Source organism: Falco rusticolus, chromosome 13 (assembly GCF_015220075.1).
Source record: "Falco rusticolus isolate bFalRus1 chromosome 13, bFalRus1.pri, whole genome shotgun sequence".
Lineage (NCBI taxonomy): Eukaryota > Metazoa > Chordata > Aves > Falconiformes > Falconidae > Falco > Falco rusticolus.
Window position 1 is genome coordinate 21,585,943 of NC_051199.1, and position 22,425 is coordinate 21,608,367.

A 22,425-nucleotide genomic window follows, 5' to 3' on the forward strand; every position below is an offset into this window, starting at 1 on the left:
CTGATCGCCATGGTTACATGAGCTAATAGACTGATGTTTTATATAAGGTATATGCACCAGAACATTAATCTACTATTGAACAAAGCAGCAAATCTGTACCTTTATGACCAAGCATATGCTATCGTTGGATGCTAGCAACACAATCTGTTGTCACACATGAGAAACACTGAGAGATTCAGAGAGATCTGAGAAGCACAGTAGAGCGATGGATGCAACAACCTGCCATGCATGCAGAGGTCCGAGTTCCCCAAAGTGCTCTCTCCAAGTCTTGCTTCTGAAGCAGCAGGAATACAGCACATCACAGGCAACGGCTGCCTCTGATAACACTAATCATCACCCTCAATTTGCATTTCAAACTCTTCCACACAACACTTTGTTGTGCACAGCTTCCAGCTATGAAAACTCCTTTTCCTTCAAGTTATCTATTGCCCACCTTCAGAAAAGTGTTCTTATTAATAAAGAGCACTTAACTACATGTTTCACATTGAGTGTATATTCACTTTTCTGACTTGTAATGTACAGGTCTGTTTATCATTGCATGATTTCCCTAATAAAAATTATGACTTGCCCTTGTCATGTGGTTTCCTGGCACAGAAACCACAGACTCTGCCATTCCAATCACTTTGTTAATGAAGAATACTGAGATAACTGTTGTTAACTTGGAGCCTATTCCATGTGTTGTCTTGTGCAGTTTCAGAGTCACTGATCTAAAACTATCTATTAAATTTGCAGGATGACATAAATATCAGTAAGGCCTGAAGGAATGAAATATATCTACCGCCTCCCACTTGGAGTTAAATGTCAGGGGTTCAATAGTAACTAGGTAGCTGCCAGATTCTCCAAAACCACCCTGCACTCTTTGTATTTCTGAAAATGCCCCCATGCTCCCATTACTAGCTCTGGGCTTCCCAATAGCCCTAATTGCCCCAGAAATGTATTTGAAAACAAATTCTGAGCATTTATTTGTAAAATAAATGATTCTTATTTGACTTTTTTCAAAATTTCCCCTGGCAATTTAATATTAATTAAAATCTGTTGAGCCATATGGTGACTTCTTTTTCTTAACAAACATTATGACTTTCGTATTTTTTCATATTTTTGCCATAACAAACAACAAAGCTTAGAGAGCTCATAGCACACAGACACCATTGGTTCAAATACTAATACAGCCACACAGGCAGACCAAAAGGGACCGCAACAGAAAAATGTTTTTAATGCATTTTAGGCAAGTGAACCTCCTGCAACTAAACACACCCTTGTAAGAAAACAGATCACCATATTCAGAAATAGAGCACAATCACAAACTGCATGGGTGCTGGCACTCACCTTTTTCTAAGCTGTAAAAAACTTGCCTTTGTATTTATATTTACATTACAGAATTGCACATTAATGCTTTCTGTCTCACCCACCATCACATTTTTGAAATTGTGCCGTAACTGAGCAATGAATATCATGCATTGTTTCTGGATTAGAACTAGATGGAGAGAGAAACAGTTTTGCTGAAGCTTCTTCTAGTGAAGAGCTAGAGCAAAAGCAGAGATTACACTTGTGGAAATACAGGGCTGCGTGTATGTGTGAGTGTGGCTTGCACTGAAAGATATTTAAAGAGCAGCTCCTCAAGAAGAAACTACTGCCATCCATCTATCTATGCATACATCTCCCTGCCTCTCCACTGCATCAAATGCTGCTTTGCCAGCCTTCTTACTGACCTGTGCCAAGTGGTTTAGCCCCCTGCTAAGGAAAAAGGTAAAAGCCGGATCTACCTGATTTTACTGGATCTGCCAGATCCTGCCAAAATGTGGCATCAGTATGCCACTGCATCAACAAATTGCAAAACGAATGCACTTGCTTAAGATGCATTAAGAAAAATTCCTATTCCAACACCCACCATATCATAAAATCTTGTGTCTAGCATTTAGATCTTGCCAAATTCTACCAGTGTTTGTCCCTCACCTATAAATAACATAGCATAAATAATCATTCCTGATTTAACAATTCTTCTACTATACGTGTACTTTTTCCTTCCCTGTAGAAGAAACTTAAATCACAATGCATATATTTAGATTTAGAAAAAACAGATATTGCTAGATACTGGTGTTAATGTATTTACCTCAGCTTCCCCCTTGAGAAAAACAAGAGCCTTGTACTTAACAACAACAAAAAAGAATTTTTCACATGCCTTAAAAACGTTCAGCTGCTATAGAAAACTTGTAAACTAACCCAGAAAAGGATAATCTGGATCTACTGCAGCCAGAGTGAAAAAGTACACCTTCAAGATTACTAAAAACTTAAAAGTCTAATATATCTCTGTTCAACAAACAGCAAAGACAGCAAGGCTCCAAATTTAAATAGGACTTGCTTTTTGTCACCTAGACCCTAAACTTTCTTCTAAATCGAACACAAAGGCACCCAGATATTTATATCTGAAAAATCCGTACTCGGTATTTTGTGGTTTAAATGAAACCACAATAATTCAAATCTTGTATTTTCATCTATGTAGAGTACAGTCACCTTTTATGTTACATAGTGAAATTTTACAGTAAGGCATGTCTGACACGTATGGACAATCCTAAAGAAGTATTTTAAGCTCATCAGCTCTTAATTGAGGTTTTCAAAGTGGCTTAAGGGATTTAGACAAAAATTACTCATTTCTTATTTCCTTTTATCACCAATACATGGCTAAACTCCTAGGCTGTTCTGAAAATCTCAGTGCTCTGGATACATATTCATTGCATGTAAGAGAACTGTCACACTTTTGCTATCTATCTAAAAGATAAAACTCTCAAGCTTAAGTGAAGAAAATAATAGGCTAGATTTTGCTTTTGCTATCATTGATGACTTTATGAACTCATGTTCTGCAAACCCCCATAGTTTTAGCTGAATAGGAACACTTCAAAAAGGCATCTTTAGTCAACTGAAACAAGAGCTGTGATGATACAAATGTGCTGGTTTCAGGAATAAGAAATCTGTTTTGCATTGCTCTAGTACTGGAACACGCTTAAGGTTGGATTGCTCTGGTAAATCAAAAGCATCATAAAGTTTTGTGTAGTTTAACAGTAAGACTTTGGAGCTCAGAGCCAAGAAATTATACAATCTAGCAAACTCCAGGCACTGGACGTTTTCTGTGCTACTGAATATAGATACACTGGGTGGGACAAAAATTTGCAATTAAATTGAAACAGCTGCTCTTTTTAGCAAATTAAAAGTTTAAGGTTTGAGGTGGGGGAGAGGAGAAAAAAGCTGGATCCAAGATGATGCAGGTGTTGCTTGCAGATTTTAGTCAGGCCTGTTGTGCCAGTTTATGAGGTCAGAATTTTGCATGTACAGGCTATTGCCAGATTTTTTCCTATAAGATGATATCTTTGATAAGTGCTGAAAAACATTACCAAGCAGTGCTACCAAGCCATAGCAAGTCTCCTGGTATTTTCTGTGGACAACAGATCACGTTTGCTCTTCATCGGCAGAGCGCAAGGTAGGGCCTGGCCTGAGCACGCTACTAAAATGCAGTTTAATTACGACTGCAGCCTACATCCCTCTCGTTCTGCAGTGCCAAACTTTTTCTGTGCCGCAGGCGGCAGCGCGCTTCCAGCTGCAGCAGGGTGGGGAAGGGCTGCGAGCGGGGCGCAGCCGGCCGCGGGGTTGGAGATAACGGGGTAACGGCCCCCCGGCTGCTCCCGCCCGTTCCCTGCGCGCCCCCCTCCTTCCCCGCCAAGAAGCAAAACTCGCGGCCATCCGGGAAGCTCCGTGTGCCAGATCCAGGTTTTGCCGTGTTCTGGCTCCGGGACGCTCCAATTTTTTTTTTGTTTTTTTATGCTTACTAATTTTTTAATTTATTTTTTATTTTTAATCGCTGCAGTGGAAACCGCCAGCGCCCGCCGGGGCGGTGGGGCCGAGGGAGCGCAGTTCCCCCGGGACCCCGGCAGGGCTCCGCCCGCTGGCCGCGGCGCTCCGCGGGGCTCCGCGCGTTCCCTGGATGTTGCGCGCTCCCTCTGCGGATGGAGGGAGGGAGGAAGCGAAAGAGGGAGGGAGGAGAGAAGGAAAGAGGGAGGAGGGAAGGGGGGAGGGAGGCTAGGGCTGCCTCCGGGAGGCGGGGGAGGGCCGCCGGGGCCAGGGCCGCCAGGCGGGCAGGCCGGGGCGGCTGGCAGCGGGACGAGGCGAGGTGCAGCGAGGCCCGGCAGCGGGCGGCCCCGCTCCGCCCCGCCGCGCTCCCCGCCCGGCGGCCCCGCAGCCGCCGCCGCCCGGGCCCGGCCCGCCTCCCCCCAGCACCCCGCGAGGAACAGCTCCTTTGCAGTTGGCAGCACCGCATTAACACGGGGAGAGAGGCAGAGAGAGGCAGAACGGGAAAGAGAGGGAGGGAAGGAAGCAACCCAGATCACTGGGTTGCTGGAAGCAGTAAAGGAGCTCCCAGGACAAACTGAAGCTTTTGCAAAAAATAGCTCTTTCAGGGTTAGGCTTTTTTTTTTTTTTTCCCCCCCCTCCTCTTTCTTTTAGTCAAGTGCAGAAGAGAAGTGCCCCCACCCCAGCGTCCACCCAATCTGTCGGCCTGAGGGGCACCTCAACCAGACAAAGCAGAATGTACCAGGGACACATGCAGGTAAGACGCTGCAAGCAGGCTGGAGAGGCAAAGCCCTCCGAGCGGCTCCGCCAAAACGTGATTCTGTGAAGTTTCTGTGGGTTGAGCGGAGGGGAGATGCCACCTTGGCACCGTGCAACAAGTGAACTGGTGCAATAGGATAGTGGCACTCCAGCTCGGGGCTGGAGGGAACAGCATGCCTGGGGCTACCTATGCTTGCGGGGGGAGAATGGAAAAGGGCTTCTATCAACTTTGTAACTAGGTGAAGTTTTGTGTGTATTTATTCATTTGTTATGCCTGCTCACTCAAACAGATTCAAGGGAGCATTCCAGGGCAAACATTGTTATGGCATGCTTTAAGTGACACATGTCTCCTGCCACCCTCTTGATGCATCTCTTCCTGTATGTCAAGTGAAGGGCAAACAATAAGGGGAAAAACAGAGCCCTTGCTTTGCAAAATCTGCAAAGATTTCATGCCACACTAAAGCTGTCGATTTGCATAGTGTGTTCTGTTTAAAGGTGATGGATTTCTATTCTTCCCTCCCAACATGGGATAAGGATTGATTTTGCTAAGCCCCAGAATGACTTTGTAGAATGAATTCAAACACATGCCTAAGTGACTTCAACATTTTAGGCAGCAATCTTGTTTCATGATCCTATTGATCCACATCGCCGTAGTAGAAAATGCCTCTCCCTGATAAAAACATACTAGTGCCTTGGACGTGATGACTTTAACCTTGACTCCCGCTCTCCTTCACATGGCTCTTCCTTGGAAAGCCAAATCTGTTTTGAAGGAGGGGGAAATGCCAAAGTGGAGTAAAGCTTTACACTGATCTCCCAAATTCATTTCTTTGTTTTTGGACCCAATTAGGCTTTTTGTTCATTGCCAGGAATGATCAAATGCTTTTATCACGTACAGCGGCACCAGCCTGGCACGTAGTGTTGTTAGTACTAAGTCTGTTTACAGAGAAAGTACAGTTTTACTAAGTGTAAGCTGACCACATTTGTTTGGTGTGATTCTGCACAGCACTTAAAAATCTGCTGAATGGTCGTTGGGGATGTTAAACTTCAGTCAATGTCAAACACAGGGTTATGTACAGGATCTGTGAGTTAAGTGAGGATTCTGATTCAGCACTCCGCTTTCCAGAACTGAACGGTACCAGTTACTCTTTTATGTTTTTGTTATCTGATCTCAACAGTGATAAATAATGTGTCATAATATTGCTTGTGATAGGAGAGCAAACAGGTTTTAGCAAGAAATGTAGAAGTATACATATTACTATTTTTGATAATAAGTGTAAAGTATGCATTGTTTTGTGGTGACACGAAAACAATCCTGTAACTAATGATACTCAATTGGACATTGTCAAACAGGTATTTATACCCTTATGATAGCAGAAGTTCTTTGCTATGAGGTATATATTGCAAGGTTTCAACAAACATACAGCACTTTTTAAAAGGAAATGTAATGGAATATTGAGGTGTCTGGCAGCTCTATAAATTTTCTGAATCATTAAAAAGTTGAAATCAAAATTGCAATAGGAAAAACAGGTCAAAACATAAATATGTTGTGACTGATGTAATCTGATTTTTCTTTCAAATTATTTTTATTTTTCTAGCCCAATTTTAACCAAGTTATCTTTAAAAGTTTGCTGATATTGAGTATGCTTGTCATTGCTAAAAATAAAAACCCACCTGAGTGCATCAGCCAAACTTTTTTATATATTTCTGTCCTAACAGGAAGCATTAATGTTCTTCAGATAATGCCTAAAAAAGCCTAAAGCATTAGGAGAGATTTTCATGTTTACTATACCCTTAATTAAAGCCTTTATATGAGTCAGACAAAGACAATAAAGAGCTAATTTCTTTGCAATGAAATGGTCTACTGTAATGGTTATTAAACTATGTCAGAACAGAAACAATCAAAGTTACCCTACAAGTACCATAAAGACCAACATGCTAAAAAAAAAAAAAAAAAAAAAAAAAAAAAAAAAAAAAAAAAAAAAAAAAAGGTAGGCATATCTAAGCATTACAGGTCCTTTCTTACTATCTCCAAGACTTCTGATAAGATTCCTATGAACTTAGGGAAAACTATTGGCAATTACCTGCCAATATAAAATAAGGTGAACACAAAACCATCCAAACTTGGGTGCATTAAGTCAGGCACCTAAGTCAGTACCTGGACCCCTAAACAAAACCAATCATCTTTTAAAAGACACTGAGCACTCACAGAGTGCTTCCACTTCAAGTGAAACTGGAGTGTTTAGCTAGACCCTACCTGGGTACTTCAGCATCTAACTTTACAGATTCCAAATGCAAAATGTCAAGTGAAACTGGAGTGTTTAGCTAGACCCTACCTGGGTACTTCAGCATCTAACTTTACAGATTCCAAATGCAAAATGATGTGCCAATATATAATGCCTGATCCTACACTTCTTAAAGCAAAAGCTCTTCTGAAGCTACAGCAGTCAAACGCAGGATCTGATTTAGAATGCCAGTCATCATTTTTCTTTTTCCTAGTGTTTTGTTCTCAGATGTAAAAGTAAACTGCAGAAATAATTGCTTAGTCCAATTTAAAAGATGTTTACAGAGCCAATGTTTTACTAATAACCTGCTGTAACTCAGCTAATTCTTGGAAGACTTCTGAAAGGTGAGAACATTAACAACTGTAACAAAGTAATAAGCATAATTACAGAGATTGGAAATTTACCTATCTTGAATAGGCATCAAGCATTATCAGCTTCAGTGGAGAATTTCTGACTAAGCTAAATAAATTCTGCAAGTGTAGATGAAATACACTTTGCATTTAAGCACCGCTGAAGTCCGGAGCCTGAAGTACTTTACATCAGTCCGTAATATGTGTGTCTCTTCTTAATTTTTAGGTTATAGTACAGATGGGATTTTTTTTTTTTCCTGAATCCCAGAAAACCAGTTTATTCCAAAGACCTAGGTTTAGATTTTCCTCTTACTATTTTATAAATGCATCCTCACAACACAGAAATACTAGAAAGGTCCTAAGTTAAAATTCCAAAGACAGTTAAAATATATATATATATATCTCTAAAAAGGATGTGTGCTACTGGCTGAAACCACCATCCTTATATTTCCAGATACACTCTACAGGGCTAGATGTTACTTCTGCATTGCATGCTTTCACATAAATTACTAGGAGAAAGGTGAAGTGGCCTTCCACAGAGCGAGCAACACACAGAGAAATAGGATGCAGCAAAGTGCAGTGCTACAGGAGCTCTTTCAAAGCTATTTCACTATCATAATAAGCATAAGCATTTCATAGCCCTACTTACCAAGCTGGTTTACTCAGTAACTGTCTAAAACATAACAGGGACTGACACAGGTTCTAAGGCATGCAGCTACCTCCTGAAGCCTGAGCCTTTAAGGTGAGCTTTTTGCATGAGAAAGAACTTCAGATGAGATGCACAGCCTATTTGCCAACACACAGCTTTAGTTATGTAAGAAGTCCTGTTTAATTCAGTAAACTTAGGCTCCGACAGGATAATAACCGATGTATACAAGAGCGGGATTACACAGATATGGCAAAAGAACTGAGTCTAAATGCTAAAACCGTACAGTATTTCTCTCCTAGGACAATGCGTGCAATCCAATGTGAGCTGTTTTCCATCTTCAAGGAAACAGTAGCAGACCAGATGGAAGCAGAACACAAGCTGAGTTCATCCCACAGTCACTGTTCTAAGATGTCTATAATTTTAACAACCAACAATAAGATACTTCAAAGTTTTTACAGTATATCCACCTGGTACCAGTCCCTCCCACTGACTTTTATGAGAGTTCTATAAATGGCTGGAGGGTAAATTACAATCATAGGGTGGGCTTTTCAGCAGCATTTGGCTTCCTAGGAAATTCAAAATAAATACTTTCAAAACTGTTTGCCTTGATGCTGTATAGAGTCAGCTTTCTCCAGCACAAACGCTTGAACATAAGAAGTGCTTTGCCAAATGTTGGCATGGGATTTTATGTATGGCAGTATTATGTTTCAGGATGGCTTAATTTAGACAAAGCACAAATCTTGACCGCACATGGCTATCAGAGTTCCTCTGGCACTTTCTCGCAAGAACAGGCTTATTAGTCACGATGCCTTGGCCAAGTTCCAGATCAGATAGATAGTCTCTTAAACTTTTAATTGCATAGGCAATCAGCTTCATGCCCTTAATTGTTGTGTTGTCTTCTGTACTATTAAAGATATTTAACATTCTACCATTGGCATTTCATATTTACATGAAAGGATTCATATTAATTATTCACATTTCACTAAGATTTCAGTCATCAAACACATACCTATATGATTGTAGTGGGTCTACAGAAAAATAACTATGTACACATGAAAATTCTTGCAAGATGAAACCTCAAGGGCTTCACATGTTTTACTGGGCCTGAGAAGAGTTGCTAAATATTTTAGAAGTTATAAAAAACATTTTTGAACTGATTTCCCAACACTTAAGACAAAGCTAACTTACTGGGAGAAGTGAAGCAGAACTGCCTCGAGATTAGCTCCAGATGCAGCTTCTTTGCTTCTTTGGTAACCTATTAAAAACATTGTAATAGTGTTGGTTACACTGCCACCTAAAATACATAAAACCCAAGCTATTGATCAATTGGTAACAAAAAAAAGTAATCTCTGCCGTGCATTTTGTACCTGAATAAAACGGCCCACAAAGAATACACACAACATAGAACTGGATTCACTGCTAAATTGAATCTTTGCTCAGCTTTTAAGATCAACATAATAATGCTACAAAATTCTAAAAATCTGAGCACATAGCTGGAATGCTAACTGACCCCTAGTGATGTCTCCTAGCCTAGCTGAAATTCTATTATGATAAACTGGTAATTTTTCATTATTACTAGCATTTTCTAGAAGTACTCACAATGCAAGGGCAGTGTTTATGATGGTATGTTTTCCATTTTGTCTTGATATTTTCCAGTTATTCACTAGCAGCTTTTCAAGTTTTGAACAGCAGATTATGAACAGGCTTATAAATGAAACAAGCTAAAAATAATGAGCTCACTTTCATTGAAAGAAGTTCATTCAAAGAAAGTAGGTGATATACTGCTTTTGGCTAAGATGCATACTGAAACTACAAATTCTAAGTATGTGTAATGCTGGTATAGGGAAGCATTCCTTGAAGCTGTTAGGCAGTTTAACAAGAACATAGCAGAAAATCTTGCAAAGGCTTATAAACTCTTGGCACACCGTGTATTTTTTCCTGGATGCAAATTAAGAGGAACTCTTACTAACTAAATAAGGATCCATCCCTCTATTCTGGAATTAAATTCATTCAAAACATAGAAAAACAATAGTCCCTAGCACTGTCACTTATTTATATAAATATGTTGGTCTAAACCCAGTATACAGCTTTCATAAAAGAGGCACTGTTTACTCAAGAAATCATGCTGTATTTTTTAAAAAAATCTACAACCATTGTCACAATTTATGATGGCATGATGCAGTTGCTAGTTCTTTAAATTCACATCCAGAAACTTGGATTCTACCTCTATATTCATCATATAGTTTCAACAAGCCCAGTCACCTTTCCACACATCCATTTTGCCTCACCTACGTTGTCTACTTTGATTACCTAGCATGTATGCTAAACTTAAGTAGCAGTTACTTTATTTTTTTTAAATCGTGTTTTCAAATATCTTAAAATGTACCTGCACAACTACTAAAACCAAGGATTGGTGATCAATAGCAAAATACTCAGCTGCATTAAAACCTACAGAGAGAATCTATTTTGATTATTTAGCTTTTACTTGTCTAAAAGTTTAGGCTCACAGATGTTTGAAAACTAATTTGTTTCACGAGATACACTGTTAACATATCAGAGAGAGAAAAATGCAGGCTGGCAGTCTCAGAACGGAAGAATGTAGGTGAAACTCTATGCAAAGGAGGAGGCCACAAGCTAGATCAGGATGAAATTTCCAAGTAGGACAAGGTGCATGAAAGGATGGGAAAGAAAGTAACCACATACAGAAATTTAGAGTTTCCTTTAGGAAATGCAGTGTCATAAACATTAATCTGTAGAACATAACTCCTAATTTATAATAATATTTTTTCTAAGCAAGCTGATTCTCCAGAAACTTAAAAATAAAAAGTGTGTGTTAATGTCTAAACCAGGTCTGTTTAAAACCACCTATCAAGTTTAATTTGCTACTCTATTTTCAATAGTTAGAAATTAAAATGGTAAAAACATTGGCATAGTGCTTAGAATAATTCTGACTAGCTTTTTCTTCTTACATACCCAGCACAAGAAGTATCTACTACTTGTTTGTAACACAGAATGTAAGTTTGCAGAGTCTATTTCAGAAATAGCTGATACTGCAAAACTGAGAGAAGTAGTTGTCTTCGAAATCATGACATGTAAACTAGGAGGTGACTTTCTGTAGTAATGCATTTTCATCATTGCCCAGTAACATTACTAACAAAATGCCTAAGGATCATAAAGACCATATTCAGCAAATTCTTGTACCCAGTTACAATTATTCTGAAAAGTATGATATTTCATTGCTTTCTTTTCAGGCTTTTGAAATTCTGAGTCACTGGTACATGAGTTTCACTTCCAATGGTTTATTTGCATATAAATAAAGTAAATTCTAAAATATAAAGTAATTGAATCTTATTATACTGAATGGAAAAAAAACCCCACGTCTCATCAGGTTATCTATCCCCATGAATAGAAAACACAACCCAAAGTTTCAATTAGCCCCTGAATGTGATTTTTCCAAAGTTTGCACTATTAGTCACAAGTCTCAGCATTACTGCAGTTCCTCCCAAACATTTTTGATTAAACTTCTGTCAGGTTGAAATAATAGGTGTAAGCCCCAAGTTTCCTTCCTCCACTTCTCCATGGCCTACCAAGACACTCAGAAAGATTTGCCAGGGTTTCTTCTCTCACTCTGTCCCGTTTGTTCATTTTCTCTTCATCTGGGTTCAAAGGTTTTCTTGAAAATGTTTTGCCTCCTACCACATTTGCACTGCAGTTTCATTTATGCTGCCCACACTAGGGCAGCCAAGCTTACCCATGTCATGACCGCACATTGTGTGCAATGAGGTCTGAGTCGCCTCTCAGCAATGCTTGGTCACAAGACAGAAATGTTCCACAGTGAAGTTCACTCCCACAAGTAGAAAGCAGCAAACTGATGGCCGAGGACTTCACTACCAGCAGAGCTTACTACTCACAAACTAACTCTAAATTAGGAGACAGTAGGGGACCACTAAGAAAGGAAAGTAGCTGGCTTTAAAAGAGCAACCTGACTTTTTGCCTGCAGCCGCTACAACATGTTTATAGGGCAGATTACTGTTCATGAACTCTTTTTTCCTCACATGATTATCTATTTTGGCAATCTCTAGAGAAAAATGACCACACTACAGTCTTTGTGACTTTCTCTGTAAAATACAGGAACACTCTGCTGCCTCATGTTCACTTGTCTTAGAGCAGTCTGCTATCTTCTGGTAACTTGCCACTGTTAATTTCACATAGATTCCTTAAAACACCTCTTGTCCTAACACAGATGTTGTATGTAATACAAGTTAGATGAATACAAACATCTTTAGACAGCATTTTTCAATTAACATACAAAATAACAGCTATGCATTTAGAATCTGTCAGTATAATAACAAAAGCATATGTGATAAGGAATGTACTGTGCAATGAATTCAGACAATCTTTCTTGATTACATGACAGAAAACAGTCTTAATGAGATACATAAAATAAATTAAAACACTCTTATCTGCTGACATTTAGGAATGACAACTTCAGAATGATTTTCACATGCATTTATTTTAGGACCAGTCAAATTTTTCTTTTTATTTGTTCTTTCCCCACCCCACCCCCCACCTTAGACCAATCATTTGGATTTACAGACTAATTTTAAAAAGCTGAAGAAACAAACTTTAAAATTTGCCTTGCCAACATTGGAGCCAGTGGTATCTATCTTTACATGAATAAATATAAGTGGAAATTTTATCAATGGAAAGGAGAGAATAATTGTCTTCCAAGCCTTTTTCACGTTAATACCTGTTTTCCTAATGTAGGAATAAGCAAAGACTATAATAAATAGAAGCTTTTTTGAGTATTTTGAGTGTTATGTAAAACTGGGAGAAAACATCACACTTTTATGCAATAGTAATGTGTCAGAGCTTTTTAAAATCCAAAGGAGTATCCCCTAACAGGAAGATCTGAAAACAAGTCAGTATCTGTATATTTTACACAGTATTGCAGTCAATGTATTTTACACAGAAGAACAAATTAATATTTGTTCAATAAAATAGAAGGATGGTCTTAGTCTTCACTAAGGCCTTGGACACTGCTGTCATAGAAGTTATGACAGAAATGTCATAGAAGTGATTAGTGAAAGAATAACAAGTGTAGCTTGACATGTGTCTCAAAGTGACAAGTTATTTCTGCTGTCATTCACTGAAGTTTTGCAAGGAAGATAATTTTCCAGTTACAGACTTCAGATGCAGACAAGGTCTTTCATCTTTTGCTATTCATCATCTAACACTCCTTCTAAGAACCAGGACAATTTTAAGAAGGTTTTGAAAAAGAAATACAAGGAAGAATGTTAGATAAAAGAAAGGAGGAAAATAATGATACATACAGAGATGGACACATAATGATCCATAACAGAGAGAAATAAGGCAAAAAGCCAGAAACTAGGAAGGAAGGAAGTGCTCTTATTGTTCTGAACAGTAGAAAACATTGTTAGTATTACCACTGTACTTAATCTGAGTAATGTACACAATATGGCAAGGTATATAAAACCGTAAGGGATGCACAGGCTTGCCTGAAGAACAGAACAAAAGAATCTGAATTATTAGAAAACAGCTGGATAATAGACAGAAACCATGAAAGAACACTTATCCCTGGAGCACTCACAATAAAAGATTATGCACTTTTCAGGAAAGACAGAAAACCAAAGATGTTGGTCACATTAGGAACCTTGATCCCAAGAAAGTGGGGGAAAATTGTGAAAAGCTTCAGAACTAACATTTTAAATTGTTTAAATGTTAAGACAAAGCCAAGAGCACACAAGAAATGGGAAAATATACTCCTCAAAGGCAGAAAGAAAAACTGCAAAATGCCTTAAGTAAAGCTTATTTAGATCTTGAAAGCATATTAAAACAACTGTTGAAAGTTTTTCAGTTACATGATTAAGAAGGACAGGGAACCTAATTTATGGTGTAAACCCAAAATGGTTAGGAGAGTATGAATCCTGCAATTGCTACAAAAGGGTGAAACAAAGCTCATGCAGAGGTACGCTATTTAATCTCTTCCCCAAACTGATGATGGAACTAGTATATGATGGTGAAGACTTGGTAGCAAATATTTAAGCAGTCTAGTTATGAATCCAGAAAGGACAACAGAAAATATGTCAAAACTTAAGATAAGATGAGAAAAATGGTAGGACAACTAACAGCTCGGATACCCACACAGCTATCCATAATCTGAAAGGTTTTAGGGGACAGACTTTACGGAAAATTAAACAAACATAGACAGAAAAATGGAAAAAATGCTATTTTAATTTATCACGAGAAGATACTGTCAGGCTAACTTCATAGCAATTTCTGTTATCATAACTGGGTTTTTAGGCAAGAGAGATGTAACTGACTTGATCTATATCATCTTTGGTAAGCATTTGTTACAGCACCACAAAAGAAAAAAGAAATTACTAGTGAAACTGGAGCAAGTAAGGAATAGTAGAGAATCTGTAAAGAGGACAGGAAAGTAATTCACAGGGAAAGGAAAAATAGATCATTAAAGGAAGGACTGTCAGACTGAGGAAAGTTTAGTAGGGAGGGTCTTTGTGGGTGACTGTTGGAACTGATGTCTGATGTCTCATTCAGAAATGTACTAGAAACAGGAAGATGCTGACCACATTTGTTGATTACTCAATGCTGGGAAACACCATCAGTACTGATGAGTTTCATGTCACTATACAGAAGGAACTGTGTGAACTTCAACAATACAAATACAATTAAATGTAACAGTACAATATGACGTTGAACATCAATAACAAAAAATGCCCACCCTAAGCTGTAAACTATAACTTAGAAATTACTAAGAAATCCTTGCCCTAGGATGACAAGATGACTATCAATATGATGCAGTACTAGTTTTAGAAGAGTTTTTTTCCAGAATAGTCAGGAAAATATCAACGCCAGTTTACAATGCCACTGGCAGATTTTCAGTTGAGAATCTTGTACAGATCTGGTGAAGAGGAGGCATGGAAACAGGTCCGGAGAAGGAAGGGAAAGTCTATCTTACAAGAAGACACCAAAAGATTTTGGCTTCATTCGTTGAGCAAAATGACGGCTCAGCAGGGACATAATCAAAACATGTAAATGCATCAGGGAGATAAACAGCAGATATGGAAAAACCTAAATTAGCTAAGGACAAAACTGGCACAGGAACAAATGGATATTAATCGGCTGTGAATAAATTTAGGTTGGAAATCAGAAGAAGGTTTCTGATCATTAGAAGCAATCAAAACTTCCAGTAGCCTTCCAACTGGAACAATGGAGGCAAAAAACCCAATTACTTTAAAGATGAAACACAATCAATTTATGAAAGACTTTGTATGACATGCTGACTGCGACAGCAGAAGACTGAACCTCGATAACTTAGGAACACCACCTTCATCGTCTTCTGAAATTTCTCTGACTCCAGCAGAAACAAACCCTGACTCTTGTTCAGTAAGATCAAAATCCTCAACTTCAAGAAGTCAAAAGCCTTCCTATTATGGCTGGGGGGGGGGGGTTGATTGTCTTCGCAGCTTCAGTTCCCTCCCACTAAGATGCCGTACAAGGAATGACAAATTAGTCCTACTTCTCCTCCCATTGCCTAGTCCAAAATGTAATTTTGACTACTCTTAAAGCTGAGCTTTACAGTTTGAATACTCTCTGCCAGCTTCCTTATCGAGTCTCCCACTCAGCTGAACTGATAGTTTTGCTGCATATAAAACCTTAATAATCAGAGGAAATTTATTTCCCACATACAGCTAAACTCAACAGTTCACACTAGAAATGTTGAAGCTTTTCTCCATTTTGTATTCATATTCCTGCAAGCAGCCACAGAGTTTTTGAAATCACCAGCTATGTTGACACTGTGTAACAGTAAGCTTACGTTTATTTTAACGGACAAAGTGTATGTGCATGAGGTTCTAAAGCAGAACTGATCAGAACCACTAAGGATATTTTTTCCTTGACCTCAGCGAAGCCAGGGTATAGCTCTTTCTCCACAGTACCACCAGCTCGCTTTCCTCTCCTGAGCTTCAAAAATAAATGCAATGGTCATTATTTAGAGCATATGCTCTTAAATAGGAGAACTCAGTGCTCTGTTTGTAGTCCTAATTAGGAAAAACTACTGAACTCACTTTGGACCGTTCTCTTTGAAGGGACCATAAACCCACATTTTATAGTCAATCCTATGTCCCTGCTAGTAGGCTGAATCAGAAAATTATTTCTAGTTTAATTCAGGCTCATAAAACTACTTCACGATCTGATTGCTGGGGTTCCTGTCCCATCTCAGATCACAATGTCTATGATTTGCATCCCTTAATGTATCAGGCAGACAGATGTCCAAGAACACTCTATCACAACTTAATAATATCATTACTGCCTTGCAGCCCTTGGTCGCTAGCAATTGTTGTGCTGCAGTTTACTGAGCATTGTTCTGATCATTGAAATTTCAGAATTTCAGGAGTCATGCCAGCAAAGGGATTCCAAATAGGTGAGATCACTGGATAATAGCTACTCAAATATATGCAAAAACGTATTGCTAAATGTACTGAGCAAGGAAGTAGGATGGTCATTTGATGAGTTAAGTACTTTTTCCTGCCAGTACCTAACAAATGAACTCTTATTTCCATAGTGTTTGATAGGTGTCAAAGAGTAACAAAATGTCACTGCCTTTTTCTCATGTAGTCACTGGGAATTATCAGAAATAAAATTTCAAATAAAATTCCAAGTAATTAACTCGGACTCAAGCATCACAGAAAAAAACTACATTCAGGTTGTTGCATATATATTTTGTGTATTTGCTAAGCACCAAGCAAAGTAAATTTATGTGAATTTACAAAGAAGAGTATTTATTATTCCTCCTTGCACGCAAACTTGCTCAAGTTCCATCCTGTACAAGTGTAATTTGCAGAATTAGGGAGCAGAAGGATCACGTTACTGAAATGGCTAACCAGATATGATAACAGACTAGAAAGACTACCTATATCAAGACAAAGTTTGTCAAATGGCTAAAATGTACCTATGTACAGCATGTGCCCACTGGACAAATGCAACTGGCTGAAGAACTGCAAACAGAAAACACAGGAATAGTAAGATTTTTACTGATTTTGGTACAGCTCTGTTCATAAGGAAATAGAGCGCTTGGCTTACACTAATACACAATAAACAATCAACATTTATTTTCAAGTATGACAAGTTCAGTGCCTGCATGGTGCTTTTGATATATCACTGCTGACAGGCATTCTTTGATTTCTAGTCTTTCTTGCTAAATCATCAGTTCTAAAAATTAAAATCCTACCTAGCATTTCACTGCATAATCTTCTGGACAGTGGGTTGGAAAGGAGTGCAAAAGAGACACATTTACACTCCTCTACAAGTGGAAACTTAGCACTGTTAGTTTTTTCACTAGGACACTTCTGTAACACATTCTGGTTTATGTTTTATTTCGAAACCACTGAGATGATGGCTGGACTATGAACTGACAATTAAATACATACCTATCAAAGACCTGCTAATATTTTACAGAATACTAGTTTACTAGTCTGAGATAATTATGTGGCTATCCTTTTTTCATTTTTTTTATCCTTTAGAACTGACATATCTTGAAATGCAATAGAATCACTGCTTCACAGTTTATCTACACTTGTCATTTGTTTCTCCTCAACTAATTAAAACATTTTCATAAAGGACAGAAATATATTACAGACATTAATTAAATTCTTCTCTGACTTATATTTACAAGTTCTCACTAAATTCCAGAAGAAAGAGTTATTTACTGTATCTGGTTAGCATTTATTTCCCTCCAGTTTTCGTTTTGAGCAGTACATCAGAATTTGTGTTTATGGGTAGTAAAATAATTTCTGAAATTCCTGAAATATGAGAAGCATAATTTAAAACCAGAAAATTCATTACAGACTTCTGTCTTATGTCACCTTCTTGTGAATACTTATTACAGTATTGGCAGAGGATCATGGCACCATGTACTCATGTACTGCAAGATTCATTTAAAAAGATGCTACTCTATTTTCATCTACTCTCCATCCAGTGAAATCCTGGTTGCAGTAAAAGCAATAGCAAAGATACCATTAAGTTCAGCACAATCAGGATTTTGTTTAGAATCTTACACAGTAGGAAGGCATTGCTCCCTGTCTCAAAGTAGTCTTAAGAGGGATATCTTCATTCTGTGAACACAGAGAAATAACTAGTATAGAAGTAAGTGAAATTCTACTTTAGGGATTTGTACCCATTTACACTCAATTTGTATGTATTATATACTTTCTGCAGAAATAGTTGAAGGATTAAAATACCTATTGTACAATTTGAAGGGTTTTAAATATGATCTACTCTGTCTATACAAAAGGCAGGCTCCATTAATATTAGATCATTTCTTCCAATAGGTTAGATGAGAAAAGCAATCTACTACGCAATTTTTTTGCAACTGTTTACTGACTAGGTTTGAAAAAGGCAACACTTGGCTCAGATGTGAGGAGAAAGAAGTTCAGAGACCTGGCATAATCAGCCCTGTGTGAGATCAAAGAGCCTTCCTTACCTGAAGTTCAGTATGCGGGAAAAGTACTGGTAGGACAGTTACAGCAAGTGATGCTCATTTCCCCAGCAAAGATGAAATTCTCCCAGGTGTGCATGTGCAAGGTCTTAAATCCTTCACTGGAACAGCGCAAGATCCTACCTGCTGCTTACAAGCCATTTACACTAGACCAGCCTCCACCTGATTGTATTTTTTTATATAAATGCAAGTTCTGTCCAATAACTTTCCGGATCCACATCCGCAATAAAGTAGCCTCCGATGGTTATGGCAGTACTACAGAAGGATCTGGGGTTGGTTAAGTACCTGCTTTGCCATTGCCACAGATTTTCTATATGAACTTGGACAAGGCATTTATTGTCTATGTGCCTCTGTTCTCCGTCAGTGAGAAAGTAATAAAAGCACTTCCATCCTCACCGAGTGTTATCCAGATGTATTAAAACATACAGAAGGACATGTTCATGCAGTTATGGAGACCACTTTTCTCTCTAATTGCTAAGCTGACTTTTTATCCTGATTAAAAAAGTAATCTTAAAAATAACCTTTAGATTTGAAGCCAGGTTTTTTTTGCCAGATTTCACACAGGAAATTACAGTGTAACAGCATGCTACAGGATTCAGTGCCCTTCACATAACTGAACTAGTAAGAGCTGGAAGATGTATACAGATAAGGGAATCCCAAATATGAGAGGTTTCTCTTCAAAACATGGAAACCTGACCAAGTAAATTGAACTCTTCCTTCTGGGATATGGGTGATAAGACATGGGTAGAACAATGATTCATGTAGGAACAGAGGCAGATGAGTACTGCAATAAAAAAGGAACCATAACTGGATAAGAAAAACTAAAAATAACAAAGGATCTCTGAAGCAAAAGCCAGTCAGGAGCGCCCTGTCCAGCATCAGCACACAGCACTGGGCATGAAAGTCACACCATGGGAGTGGGGGCAGGATGGTGTGGTCGAACCCCCAGCCACAGGGAGTGAGGAGGAGAGGAATCTCAATCTCAGTGAGGTTCGGTACCTGAGCAGGGGGTCAGAGCTGTGAGTGGAGGTGGTTGAACATGTTTTTTAGCAGGTAGCGCTGGACCCCCCTGTGATTTTATCCATTGGTTCTATGAAACTGGAACAAATTTTTCATACCACAGTATCCAAATCTAATCCCAGCTATGTCTGGCTAATTACTTGTAATGCAATTAATTCAATACATTACTTCATAACTGTTGTATACTTGAAATCTGTAATACAAGAAATATGATAAATGGAACAACACTGTGAGCCCAATCTTGATTTCCACAAACCAGTTTGCTGAACTGGAGCACACTAACAAATTATATGGTCTTCAGGAACAAGCCAACATTGCTTACTTTTGTCAGAAAAAGTCTTGTTTCTCTGTTGCTTACAGTAAAAGATTATTCTGGTTTCTTCTTTTTTCACATATAATACAGAAAAATAACAATGCAGTGCACCTAGTTTTTCTAAACAAGATGATTTGGTTTCAGGGTGGCTTTCTAAGTCTAATAACACATAATATGATACAAGAGGACAAGGAACAGACTGGTGTTGAGCAATGGGATGCAAAAAAACCAGCTACTGTGCAGACGTATTTTCAAAGTGACTTTTCAAGATGCAGAGTTGTGAAAAGGTATGAAGCAGAAGAGTTTATTCAAAGCAGCAGAACCAGTTTAAGTAGTTCTGAGTAAAGGGCCATAAGGTGAGTGCACTGTTAGAAAAAATGGACCACACCACTTGGAAGCGTGAAGGGTCTCCTAACACAGTAATTAGCACACATATCAATCTGAAATTTTGAATAATATCATAAGATAACATCTCAGACTGATACCCGATGAAAGAGTTAAAAGCCTCAGAAAGAGGCCTTTTCTAGACAGTTAAGATATTTAACCAAAGTTAAGATCCTTTGGTCTTCCTATCTAAACCCAGGTGAAACACTGTAGTGAACACTGGAATTTAAGATTAACACCTTATATCACCTGCAGCACACCCTTGGCCATGTGGTTCTTAGTCTGTTAGTGTTAAGTACAGCCATGAGAGTGGGCCATCCAGTTAAGATGCCTATGAGACACACAGCCCCAGCTGTTAGAGCACTTCTACAGGAGAAGGAATATGCCAAAGGTGTCCTAAATACCACTGTGGTCACCAGTTGCTTTAACATTCTATCTCTACAGAAAGAGACTGCAACTTCATAACTGATATCTGCCCCATGGGTAGAGGAGGGTATGTACATTCCCTTCCACCCTCATTCCTTAAGCTATGCTAGGAAAGACAGTTTCAACAAAACCTGCTGTTAAGGGCCATAGCTTTTGCTTTCAGTAGTTCTCAGTTTTGAATGCAGTTCTTTGTCATTAGACTACATGAGCTGTAGGCTACTGCTTGTAGAATCACAGACCAGCTCTCCAGGGAAGATCACCAACCTCTTGAAAAAGTTAATAAGGAAAGATACCTAGGGATTCCTGTTTAGAAAGAGGAAGGAGTCCTGACTCCTATTCTCTCTTACACTGCACTGCCTTTAGAGCAATTACTACTAATGATCATACTAAAAATTATACGTAGTCAATCTTAAGAGACGGAAAATAGAATAAAATCAGGTAGATTTTGAGTTGAATGGAACAGATCCCTGCAAGTTGCTGAGCTATACACCCCTCTGACATCTGCAGAGACCCCTTAGGTTCAAAGGATGACGCAGGCGCAATTAGAAGAGAACCTGATACTAGAAACAACAGCTAAATAACATAATGTGATTCATTAATATTGAGAAACTATTTAGCAATTAAAGATAAATTTCACCAAATGCTGAAGTACAGAACATGCTGAAAACATACAGAAACCATTAAACCAAATCATTTTAGAAAAAAAAGAAAGAAAGAAAAAAAACAAAAACCCCAAACAAAATAACAGAGGACACTGCTGCTGGCTAGGTATTTGTTAATTTTTAATGTGAATTTATTGCATATGTAAGTGATTGAATTAGTAGCATTGACAGGAACCCAGGCACAGTAAAAGCTTCCTGATACTGACACAGCACTGCTCAAGCTGTACAGTCCTGACCATTAGCAATGCCGCTATTGAAGCCCTCAGCCTTTCTCTCAAACAGTCTGCAGAGCACACTGGAACTGGACTGAGCAAGGTGTTGTTTCTGCGATGTGAATTCGCAGACTTTCATAACAAAGACTAGGATGAGACCACTACACTTTTTTAGATTAATGACCTCATTTGGACTCTGATGCCAGGCTCCAGGGAAGAAAGTCCAGTGCAAGCTAATATCATGCTACCAAAATACTGCAAGGTAAGTTTGGGGGAAAAAATGTTTAGAGGTTTTTGTATTTTGTGGTAAAGAGGCAAAAAATGCAAAAGGGAGTCAGAAACACCAGCTTGCAGAAGAGGCTCTAAGGTACAGAAATCAGAATGATTTCTCACCTTTAAGAAAAGAGGGTCATTTCCAGACACTCAGAGGCTGAGCAGTGAAATCTGGATCTTCTATCAACCACAGAGCAATAGATTGTTTCAGAACAGTGAGGCTTTGAGAGGAAACTAGGGGAATGTAAACTGCATATCTAATAATTTAAGCATGCAAGTCTATTGCCAAGTATTACCAGCTAAAAGGCATATAGATATCATGGCTGTTATGAAGTCCTTAGGGAGGCTCATAACCTTTTGGGAACACTTTCCTCCTTCCTTACAACATATTAACCTTTTGACCATGTTGGTGCTTGGATCTACGTAAAGAAATCGTACACACAGACAGTAATAGTTGGGGAACAGTAGAAACAAAACTGTGCAAAACATCAGGGATGCAGGATGTTTTGTGAATTCTGTATGAAAACCTCATATCCAAGAATAGATACAAATCTAAAAAAAAAAAAAAGAAAAAAGTATTTCAGATGCATTATAAATGAGATGAGCAGCCACAGGGAAACATTTCATTGCTGTCTTATAAACTGTATTCCTGTAGTGTCAGATTGTGACAATTTATAAGAACATAATATGAGCTTTTTCTAAGAGTAACACTGCTGGATTT

The 22,425-nt window shown here is 38.6% G+C and overlaps 1 protein-coding gene across 1 annotated transcript in view; it reads left to right on the plus strand.

The window, feature by feature from the left end:
* Positions 1-4,090: 4,090 nt before the first annotated feature.
* PEX5L (peroxisomal biogenesis factor 5 like) overlaps positions 4,091-22,425 on the plus strand; it is a 117,428-nt gene continuing 99,093 nt past the window's right edge. Inside the window, exon 1 of the mRNA XM_037407532.1 lies at positions 4,091-4,594. Within this exon, the coding sequence (XP_037263429.1) occupies positions 4,574-4,594 (21 nt within the window). The 5' untranslated portion in view covers positions 4,091-4,573. The remainder of the gene's footprint in view (positions 4,595-22,425) is intronic.